The sequence below is a fragment of the Hibiscus syriacus genome, unplaced genomic scaffold (genome assembly GCF_006381635.1).
Source record: "Hibiscus syriacus cultivar Baekdansim isolate YM2019G1 unplaced genomic scaffold, ASM638163v2 tig00113724_pilon, whole genome shotgun sequence".
Classification (NCBI taxonomy): domain Eukaryota; kingdom Viridiplantae; phylum Streptophyta; class Magnoliopsida; order Malvales; family Malvaceae; genus Hibiscus; species Hibiscus syriacus.
The window spans coordinates 91,332-103,206 of NW_024063470.1; the positions used below are offsets into that span (position 1 = coordinate 91,332).

At 36.5% G+C, this 11,875-nt stretch overlaps 1 protein-coding gene and 1 pseudogene across 1 annotated transcript; one reads left to right on the forward strand and one right to left on the reverse strand.

Annotated features, from left to right (window-relative positions):
* The first annotated feature begins 993 nt into the window (after positions 1 to 993).
* Positions 994 to 5,338, forward strand: LOC120187307 (auxin response factor 2A-like). The gene is made up of 15 exons (XM_039191047.1): positions 994 to 1,281; positions 1,390 to 1,502; positions 1,674 to 1,769; positions 1,853 to 1,909; positions 2,007 to 2,165; positions 2,256 to 2,340; positions 2,497 to 2,587; positions 2,691 to 2,855; positions 3,028 to 3,147; positions 3,306 to 3,381; positions 3,474 to 3,645; positions 3,733 to 4,655; positions 4,746 to 4,936; positions 5,034 to 5,234; positions 5,324 to 5,338. The coding sequence occupies exons 1-14, from the start codon at positions 1,134 to 1,136 to the stop codon at positions 5,200 to 5,202; spliced, it is 2,565 nt and encodes an 854-aa protein (XP_039046978.1). The 5' UTR covers positions 994 to 1,133; the 3' UTR covers positions 5,203 to 5,234; positions 5,324 to 5,338.
* Positions 5,339 to 7,509: 2,171 nt separating this feature from the next.
* LOC120187267 lies at positions 7,510 to 11,338 on the reverse strand (annotated as a pseudogene).
* Between the last annotated feature and the right edge of the window lie 537 nt (positions 11,339 to 11,875).

Below are 11,875 nucleotides of genomic sequence, written 5' to 3' on the forward strand. Positions count from 1 at the left end.
ATGTAACTTATGTCTGGTGAAAAGCGAATAATTTATTGCATTTCGTAGGATGCGAAATAATCTTACGTGTACAATTTGGGATACATCCATCTAAATAATCTTCGAAGGAGGTTATTCTTCAAAATAATATAATAATAAATAAATTAGTGATTGAAATTTAATAAATTTATAACAAAAGTAATAAAATATATTTTTTTAAATTCAATGAGTAAAAGTATATATGAAAAGAAAATGATAAATCCTATAATTTATCCAAATCATTAATATCAGAAAATGAATTTCATAAATATTAAAAAAACCCTACTTTTAAATAAATTCTCAATAACCCTAAGTTTTCTTTATCTCACTCATTTAGCCCACATCTTAAGTATTTTCGTTTAAAAGTTAATTTTGTATACAAACGAAATTATTAAGTGGTAGTATTTTTTTTATATAAATATAAATAATAATTTACAAAAACTATTTATTTGCATGAACTATCTATCTGGTCCCCTTGGCGCCTGGCAGTTCTGGGCCTTGAGTCCTTCGTCCCCGCTGATAAGTCCACCGGGTGTAGCCGGTACTGCCGGTTTGTTTTAGTGGGTTACGAATTGACAGCGGTTTAAATGATTGCCATTGCTTCACAGTTCTCACACAGACAAATAGAGACGATAGGGAAAAAACACACAGATAGAAACCACAGAGAAAATAAAAGCATTATTTTTTATGTTATTTTTGGAAGTTTCAATTTTCGCGAGTGTACGAGCTCTGATATCTCATCTGCTGCAATTACAGGTCGATGGGGAGATTTAGAGCTGAGCAGTGAGTTGTTGGGTTTTGTTGGCGGAAGGAAAGAGGAAGAGTGAAAGTGACTAGATATAAAAAGTGGAAAGGAAGACAGAGCAATCAGAATTGATTGATTGATGCATAAATCAAGAAGATTGGTGGTGAATTGAGAGGAATACAGGCTTGTTTTAGTCGATTTGATTATTGTCTCAGGGATAGTTGTTTTTCTTTTGTTTTCTTTTTTAAACGAGAGCGGTTTTCGGTTGTTTGAGTTGAATTCGAGTTGTGCTTTTTTAGTTTTAAGGAAAATTGAGAGTATCGGATGAGAGATCTGAGCTGAAAACATTTTGGCAACTGTAAAGAAAAAAATGACAACTATGGAAGTATCAATGAAAGGAAATTGTGTTAACGGAAGAGGAGGAGAAAGCTTTTCTTCTGGTTATAGCGAGCCAATTGATGCTCGGAACACCAGGGAAGGGCAAGACGGTCGCTCAACTCGTAAGCCTGCCGTCAAAGGTATAATTGCTTCTTCTTCCGTTTATAGCTTTCATCGGGTTCTTAATTTTTTTTTTAATTTGCCGTTTTATGTTTATTTCGGTTTTGTTTCGTGTCTGGAAAATATAGACCCAGAAGCGGCGCTGTATACGGAGCTTTGGCGTGCATGTGCCGGATCTCTGGTGACCGTCCCTCGCGAAGGAGAGCGCGTGTTCTACTTTCCCCAAGGTCACATAGAACAGGTTTCTCTTTTTTTTCCCCCTTTCGTTTCGTGTTAGTCTTAACTTTTCTTTATTGGTGAATGGATGTGGTTTTTTTTTTGAAGCGGATCTTTCTCTTTATCATGTTTTATTTTCATTTCTATTTCTGGGTTTTTTCTTCTTACTATTAACCACAAGTTCATGGTGAATCAGGTTGAGGCGTCTACTAATCAGGTTTCAGACCAGAATATGCCAATGTATAATCTTCCATCTAAGATCCTTTGTCGGGTGATTAACGTTCAATTAAAGGTACCTTTGCACCTGTTTATTGCAACTTGTATTGTTTTTGTTTGGCTAGTGAGACTAAAATCCTTGTGCTGTTAATTATTTAGGCTGAACCAGATACTGATGAAGTTTTTGCACAAGTGACTCTTCTTCCTGAACCTACTGTAAGCTTTGGTTTCTACATTGTATTTTGTTATGATTAGAAGCTGATGAGGAGTTGGATTTCTAATGAGTTTGTTCTTTGAACTATCTATATCTTAGCAGCAAGATGAGAATACCGTGGACAAGGAGCCTCCTGTTCCTCAACCCCCACGGTTCCATGTTCATTCCTTTTGCAAGACCTTGACTGCCTCAGATACAAGCACCCATGGTGGGTTTTCGGTGCTCAGGCGGCATGCTGATGAATGTCTTCCACCATTGGTTTGTGTCTTGTCTAATGCAGATGCATACCTCCTTTTCTTTTTTCCTATGTTATAATTAGGTTGTGATTCATTTGAGTTTGTTTAACAGGACATGTCACGGCAACCACAAACACAAGAATTGGTTGCTAAGGATTTGCATGGAAATGAGTGGCGATTCCGGCATATCTTGAGGGGTAATACTTTTAAACCTTGGTTTTACATGAAATGTTTGATTATGAGCTGTTTGTACAAGTGCGGGTCATTTATTATATTTTATTTCTGATCTCATTATTACATGATAATCCCGTTTTGTTTATATAATTTGGTTCACTTGTTGATGCGCATATCAGGTCAACCTCGTAGGCACTTACTTCAAAGTGGTTGGAGTGTTTTTGTGAGTTCCAAGAGGCTTGTTGTAGGGGATGCCTTTATATTTTTAAGGTTTGCAATTGCATGTTTCCTCGCATGTGCTCTTAAATTTGATGTTTCAAATTAAATTTAGTTTGAGCTTGAGTAATTTTGATGAAATGATTTGCAACTTCAGAGGTGAGAATGGAGAATTACGTGTTGGTGTAAGAAGAGCTGTGAGACAGCTGGGCAATGTTCCTCCATCAGTAATATCAAGTCATAGCATGCATCTTGGTGTGCTTGCAACAGCATGGCATGCCTTCTCAACACGAACCATATTTACTGTGTATTACAAACCTAGGTATGGAGATCTTGCTACCTTTTTCTTTTGCATGATTTGTCATTTTTCCTGGATTGATATAATGCACTCCAAATAGATCACTTCTTGATGAGTTCTCAAATTTAACATTGCTATTTGGTAGAAGAATTCATTGTAGGTTCTTGTATTTACACTTGTCAATTTTCTGTTATAGGACAAGCCCAGCCGAGTTTATTGTTCCATATTATCAGTACATGGAGTCATTAAAGAACAATTACTCAATAGGGATGAGATTCAAAATGAGATTTGAAGGTGAAGAAGCTCCTGAACAGAGGTATAGCTTCTGTCTTCCTTTCTCTGTGAAGATACTATTTCCTTGTAGGCTAGATCAGAACAATTATTTATGAAGTGTCGTAGTATTTTACTGCATGAGAGCAACAAATTTCAAACATGATACGGGAGCAAGCTGAAGTTTTTTTTTTTATATTGCAGGTTTACTGGAACAATAGTTGGAATAGAAGATGCTGATCCGAAAAGATGGCAGGATTCCAAATGGAGATGCCTCAATGTATATTTTATTTAGTTTGACAAATTTAGGATACTGAATGGTAGAATGTTTCTACTCGGGATTCTGAAACAATGTTTAAATACCCCTTACAGGTGCGATGGGATGAGACATCTAACATACCTCGTCCAGAGACAGTTTCTCCTTGGAAAATTGAACCTGCTTTGGCTCCTCCAGCCTTGAATCCAATTCCAATGCCCAGGGCCAAAAGGCCTCGACCCCATGCAGTACCTACATCATCTGATTCCTCTTTTCGTACTAGGGAAGGTAGGTCCTTTCTGAATTTAAGATTTTGTAATTTATTTTCATGTACTATCTCATCTGGAAAGATCGAATAATTAAATTCATGTCTAGGTTCATCCAAAGTTACTGTAGACCCTTCAACAGCTAGTGGGTTGCCAAGGGTCTTGCAAGGTCAAGAATTCTCGACCTTGAGAGGCAACTTTGTGGAGAGTATCGGGTCTGACACTGCTGAAAAATTGATGATGTGGCCACCTGTAGATAATGAGAAGATTCACGTGGTTTCTGCTTCAAGAAGATTTGGTTCAGAGAATTGGATGTCCTCCGAGAGGCATGAACCAACATACACAGATCTACTCTCAGGGTTTGGATCAAATGCAGATTCCATACATGGGTATTGTTCATCCTTGGTTGATCAAACTTTATTGGTTGGTAAGACTATGAAAAAACAAGCATTAGATCAAGAAATGAAGCTTGGGTCTTGGTCCCTCGGGCCTTCTGGTCTGTCACTCAAATTGGCCGTCACAAATGCAATGCTCCCAGGGCAAGGTTCTGGCGTGCCTTATAAACCCCGAGGAAATGGTCGATTTAGTGGTTTTGGTGACTATCCTGTACTTCAAGGCCATAGGATTGAACACTCAAACGGAAACTGGTTGATGCCTCCCCCAAATTCTCATTATGAGAAGAGTCCAGTCCAATCTCGAGATTTAATGCCCGCATCATCGGTACAAGAACACGAGAATGGAAAATCTGGTGAAGGAAACTGCAAGCTCTTTGGTATTCCTCTCGTTAGGAATTCTATTGCATCAGAACCCACTGTCACTCATGTTAATGCATTGAATGAGCCTGTGGGTCATATGCAAGCTGCATCTCACCATGTTCGTGCTTTTGAATCTGACCAAAGATTTGAAAACTCGAAGGTCTCACAGTTAGTGGATGTGGAGGACTTGTCTAATTTTAATGAGCTCAAGAAACAACCTCATGCTCGAGAGATTCAAAGCAAGCCTTCTAGTGCTTCAACTAGGAGTTGTACCAAGGTTCTTTTTCTCTTTTTTGTTGTCTTGAAATTGTATGCTTTCTGTTATTAAATCTATAAGTAACTTGGGCCTGTTTATCTTTATTTTCAGGTTCACAAGCAGGGGATTGCTCTTGGTAGGTCTGTGGATCTTACTAAGTTCAACAACTACGATGAACTTATTGCAGAACTGGATCAATTATTTGAATTTAGTGGAGAGTTAATGGCCCCTAAAAGGAATTGGCTTGTTGTTTATACTGATGACGAGGGTGATATGATGCTTGTTGGAGATGATCCTTGGCAGTGAGTATTCTTGCATTCATTCTACAACACCATTTCACTTGTTTAATATGTTGGATGGCATTATTGAATTCTTTTTATTATTATATTTTTGAATCAGGGAATTTTGTGCCATGGTTCGCAAGATTGGTATCTACACTAGAGAGGAGGTACAGAAGATGAAGCCAGGATCAATGAGTTCAAAGGGTGAGGACAATTCAGTTTCTGCAGGAGGCCTAGATGGAATGGAAATGATATGTCGATCGACATCTAGTGCAGAGAATTGTTAGGCTTTTCTTAATGGTTCTTGGTAATGTTCTAGGTGTATATGCTCTCATTTTCGCATTCCTTTTCCTGTTTCAGCATAGTGGAAACTTATTACACAGCTAGAAGCATGTTCTGTTGTTTCAGCTTTTTGTTAAAGAGGAATTGGCAGTAAGTTGATCTTCTAAACCAGAATCAGATATAGATGGCTCAAGTAGTAGTATAGTCAAATTTTGGACATGCTGTGGAGGTAATATTTTAAAATGCCCTCTATATGCATAAATTATGTAAACCCAAATCGGTGTTTGTGAGTGCGGCTACACTCGCCGTTACTTTTGCAGCTCCCCTCCCCTCCCCCTTGTACAGATATCGTATTTCGACCTGTGAATGTAAGTTAATACATCATCTAATGTTCCAATTAAAGCATGTCATATTGTTGGCTTATGTTTTATATCATCTCCGTAAATAATTACTCCGAGTAGCATATGGTATAATGGCAACGTGGCAGATCTAACAAGTGATTGCCATTGAAGTGTTTTCCAGGAAATAAGGAGACTGCCAGGTCCATTGTTGTAAACGCCTGAATTGTAAGGCAATCGATCTTTTGACTATAAAATCGGCATTGAAAATCCGGTTCAATCCTCTTACAGCTAAGGATGGAACCCGACATGATTGAATATTTTAGAAATATGTAGTAGTTTTTAAAGTTAAATCTAAATATTAAAATATATTGAGACATAGTAGGGCTAGGAGAGGTTATCCATTTCGAAAAGCGGCATGCTACATGTTTTTGTTGTGTTACTCATTGAAGACCAAATGTAAAAAGTTTGAGAAAAAAGTAGCTGAGGTTCATGCAATGCAATGTTTAGAAAAGTTGCTTTCGTTGTGGAATTTCTTCGCTACACCAACCTACAAAAATGCATGATTTTAAGGTGTGTAAATATATGTTTTGATAATTAATTTTAGTATTTGTGTGTAGTAGGATATCTAATTATTATGTAGTTAGGTAACTAATTTTTCTATAATATAAGGCTTAAGTATAAAATAAGTGCCTAAACTATACCTATTTTCACGATAGGTGCTTACAATATTTTTTGACCTATCCAGGTGTCTAACGTTATAAACGTTACCTATTTAGGTGTCTGGGCCGTCAAGGATGTTAATCTCCCCGTTAAGTGACACGTGTCACAATCTGATAATTTTAAATTTTTTGTATAAAATTAAAAAAATAAAATTATATATTTTTTAAAAATAAAACGAAGAAATTTTGAAATAAACTCAAAACTTTGAAAATCTTTATTTCAACCCCTAAACCTACACCAACCACCACTCTTTCCCGTCGACGAAGCTCCACCCGACCTCACCTCCCCCGGTGATCAAAACCCCTGTGAAATCGTGGCCGATCGACGACGAATCGATGTTTTATAACCCTCGAACCCTAGGTTGAAAATCGCGATCTCACGCAATTCCTACGACCAATCGACAGCAAATACGACGACATATGACTATGAGGATGGTAGGGACTACGCCGGCGGCAGTGGTCGTGACCGGAAAGGGTGGCGTCCGGTGAATTAAGGGTCGGATTTGGAGATTTTTTAGGATTTGGGGCTATTTTATAATTTAAGAGAAATTAGGTTTTTTATAAATATAATAATATTTTTAATATTTTTTTTCAAAAAAAATAAATTTCAAAATCATCATATTGTGACACGTGTCACTTAACGGGAGAATTAACGTCCTTGATGGCCCAGACACCTAAATGGGTAACATTTGTAACGTTAGTTATCTGGATGGGCCGAAAAATATTGTAAACACCTATTCATGAAAATATGTATAATTTGGACACTTATTTTATACTTAAGCCATAATATAATTAATGTATAACTTTTATTTTTAGTATAATTAAATATCTAACACTTTTAAAATTATACGTGTTTATATTTAGAATTTTATTTTTTATTTTTAATATATATAACTTCTTTAAGTAAACGATATTAAAATTTAAAAATATATAATTAAAAATGTTAGATACCTGATTACATCAAAGAAAAAACTTAAATACCTGATTAAATATGCTTAAAAGAAACTAATTAAATTCATTAAAAAAATCAAATATCTAATTATAAAAATATATTAAATAGCACATTACACAGAAAATACTAAAATTAGACACGAGAAATTATATTTATCATTTTAGAAATGAAAAAAAAAGTGATACAGCAGTCATATTACAGCATACATCCTTAACCAACAAAGCCCACAACCCAACTTTCTTTAGAATGATTTTAAAAGTAGAATCTTTAACAGCAATATACATGTATTACCTGAACGATTCACTTGAGTTGTTACAAAATTACCCAGGGGTTCAAGAAAACCAATATTAACATTTTCTTACTCTTACGTGACTAGGTCCGAGTATATTCTATATTTTGGTATACTGCATATGCTTGTGCAGGGCATATACACAAGAAACAAGTGGGCCTCTAGCATATGTTAATCGTTTAAAGACTGGACATTTTCGTTTCTACTGCATACAGCCACTTCAAGTGCAGCATCTTAGCTTAGGTTCGGTCTATAGGGTATACCGTACCGAAAACAACCCTAGCAAATGTAAGTCGAATTTCCCTGAGACTTCCTGATGCTGCCTCGCTTTGCTACGAATCCCTTCTCGGCACTCATCGTCACTCACGAAGACCTTGCAAACTTCCGAATACAATGCCAAGGGTATAGACACCTGTACATGAATGGTTCGGGAAAAAGATCAGCTATGCCTTGTAGCGTAAAACAGAGAGGAAATGCGGATTATGACTGGCGGCACGACTGTTAGTTCCTAGATATATCGTTCACTTACCCCCAATCAACTATAGGTTCCACAGATCCAACAAAGTTGTTTAAAAATGGCTTTAAGTTGGTGAAGAGAGTGGAAAATAGATATTGCTTACTGCTACATCCAATGGGACAAAATAAGATGTTTGCTCGGGTTCAGTGTCGATACCATGTTAGTTTTATCATGGCGTGTTTTCGAAAAAAATTAATAGAAAGGGAACACGAAAGAAAGTGCTTACCAGATCTGAAAATGGGGCTGGAGGGAATGCTGACATTGCTTGAGACACATAATGCTCATCTGTCGTCTGGCACAAAATGCATTTAACGGATGCAGCAAGATCCATCACCTCATTTACTAATGCCCAATTCTCTAGATTCAGTGGTTCGGATAGTTCGTGAAAACTACTATCGAGCGGTTTCTTGATGTTCTTGGCGATATTTATAGCTTTGGATATATCTCCACCGTTGTGGACGGCCATGCTAAATGCAGCAACAACCAAAGGATCTCTAGGTTTGTCTGAAACTGCTTTATGGAATGCTAACGGTATGAGGATGTTTTAGAGATAAGTAGCTTCAATGAAGTACACCCGGAAAAAAAAAAGAGAACTTTGCACAATTTGTCTAATCAACGATCATTGTCGAGATTCCAGAATATCGACACTTCGTTATATTGATGGAAGGGATTTTAGGATTTTGTTGCCATTTAAATCTTACCATAAACAACTGTGCATGGTCTGTCCGGTGCCAGAAGTCTGTCCAATTTAGAAAATAATGACTGCAAACAGAACATCGAAAATTGATGGACTCCATACCACCACATTAATGCAAGTAATTTAGTAAACCCAAGTCAAAAAAGAATACATAACAAAAATTACCAAGAGCATATTAGATCTCTTATCACGTCTCCGGAAACTACTACAAACAAAATATGCTGCCTGTAAGATAAAGTTGCATCAACATTAGAATCAAATTGACTAGCATGTCAGGAATATCGATTTTCCGGTTCTGTACCGGAATAGGCATAAGTATCTCTAGAAGTCCAAATTTCCACAATAATCTCAAAGATGCTTCAGCAGAACCATATGCCATCATGTAGTTCATTTCCATCAGAAGCCTTGGCTAAACATTACCATTAGTGAATGAGATCAACCATCAACATTTTCACTTGAATTAAAAGCTGGGAAAACTTGGAAAGGAACTTTCTGTATACCTTATCCAGTCTTAATATCGAGGAAGAAGATTTTTGACAAAATGAGCTGTTTCCCTAGAAAAACTAAAGCCTAACATCCGAGCTGCAAAGAGTATGGAGCGAGGTGTGATTTTCTCAGTACCTAAAAATACTAGGTTGCTAAATCGTGCGTACGTCTAGGTAAAAACAACAGAAAATAGCAAGACAGATGCTATACTACAAGATGAAAAGCAATTGAGTTGAAACTCCATATCATAAACTTACCACAGTCGTCTTGAAAAGAAGTATTTGCAGGAATCACAGTTCATACCTAAATTATCAGAAGATAAAGGAGAATGTGCATTAATTCTGATTTCTAAAGCAACTAAAGGAACAAGCAACTATGTTTACTTGAACTCAGATGTGAGAATTGGATAAGGGTACGACCGTTCGAGCACAACATAAGTGTGTTCCTTCCTTTCTAAGTTTTTCCATCTATTTGGAGGGTCCTTTAAGGGTCATGTCCTCGTGCCCATGTCCTATGCATTGAACACATGTATTTTATGAAAAACAAAGAGTTGGAGCAACACGGAGTCAAGCATAATACATACTTTAGCCTTTTTAATATCTTCAATTTCTCCCATGTAGTCGTAAATTATCCTTGCATACAGATCAAACATTAACCTGTAAAAACAGAGAGGTGTCTTAGATGAATGATAAAAAGGCATGCTACTATGAACACTGGAAACTAAAGCCATAGGATGTAAATAAAATCGGAACAAGCTGCAGTACATAGATCATAAGTTCAAAATGTCATAAAATCAACCCTTTAATCGTAAATTCTCGTTGCAAACAATTTCTCCATCGAACAAAATCATTCTTGTCAAAGCCAGCAGGTCTTTTAATTTCATAGGTCATCCCCCTCCCATAATTCCGTGCAGACATGCTAAAACTTGAAACCTAAATTGTAAGGAGAACTCAAAACACAAATAAAGTTGAAATAGTTAAACTTGGTTAACAGCCACCATCAAGAGAAAATCAACAATCATAAAACTGAAAAGAAGAAACAATTTTGAATTGCACAAAAGTCAAAGTAAAAACAAAGAATGAACCTCCACCATTGTATCATCGATGTGCACATGGCATATTGGAAACCACCTTCCGACTATTTTGCACCGTGAAAATGTACTCACCACCTGAAATTTTTGAACAAAAAATAATTAAAATGAATGAAAGCTAAGGAATTCAGAAACCTCTGCAGACTGTAAAACATGAAACTAACAATAGAGAGATTCTGTTTTTGTGGTATCACCCAGACAGCATACCATGCTTACACTGAGATATGTATGAAGTGTTAACATCCAATGCTAAAATCATCGCTATTAGCATGTCGATGACTCGATTCTCCAACAATATCAACATGTACTATATACTAAACAAACATTCAAGTACGATCAAAATAACCATAAAACAATAAACCAACACAAGATTAAGAACAAAAGCTATCAACAACAGCAACCTCTATGAGTTGTGCTGTAGTGATAATATTCGGTGTTTGCTTCAAAATAAGATCCCGAACACAACCTCCAACAAGGTAAACTTCATATCCTACATGCACAAGAGAAAGTCCTAAGATTTCCAAACTTATACAAAGAAAAAATTATCGTTCCTACGCGTATAGCTATAGAAACATATAATAATACCTTTTCTTTTGAGCCCGTTAAGAACTTTCCTTGTTGGCTTGGAAATCATTGAAGAGCTAATTCCAAGATCCTGAGAATTAAGCTTCTTCCAGCGTGGCAATTGGCTTTCCTCTTCACTTACTTCAACACCCATAGTTTAAAAATGGTATAACCAAAAGGGGAAACATTAAAATTATGACATACCGTTCTTTCCAGGAAAAAAAATGAGGGCTTGACTGTTTTCATATTTGATAAAAGCCACAGGTTCATCCAGCGTCACGGAACTGAACCGAATCTACAAAGAAATGATTTAAAAAAAAGAGATAAATAAAATGAATTAACTCAAACACATGTAAGAAAAATAGGTTAGTGAAAGATAACAAAAAAAAATGCAGATTCACTTTGCTAAAGTAGTGGAATAGAGGAGGACGTAGAGAGAAATGAGGCTTGCAGGCGAAGATTGATCCTGAAGGCTGAAACCGCCATGGGTGGTTTACCATGTAGGACGAGGTTAGGCCTTAAACCTTAGCCAATGGTCCACAAACCTGAAAGGGGTTTAAGATAATATTGAAAGAAATGATAAAAAATGGGTTTAAAGTACTTTAATTTTTTTCAATTTATTGATATTGTGTATATATTTGAATCTTAGTGTATATATATATTGATATAATTGTTCGGATTAAAATCACCTAAAAAGAATATGTTTTATGTCACAATATGAAGAAAAGTGTATGTTGTCCTCTTGAATTGACCATCCAGTTCAGTTGGTAGAGCACAAGATTCTTAATTTTGAGGTTGTGGGATCGAGTCTCATTGAGGGCATTTCATAATTCGGAGGTCTCCTACGGAAGCTGCTCTCAACCTAGTGTTGGGGGCAGCCTACTATCTTACCTCCCCTTACCCCATTACATATGGGAACAAGGGACAACCATTTGTATGTTGTCCTCTTAATTTGAAATATTCATATAGGATGAGATAGATTTAAGGGTGTAAATGAATAGAGTGTTCGATGAGTTGTTCGTA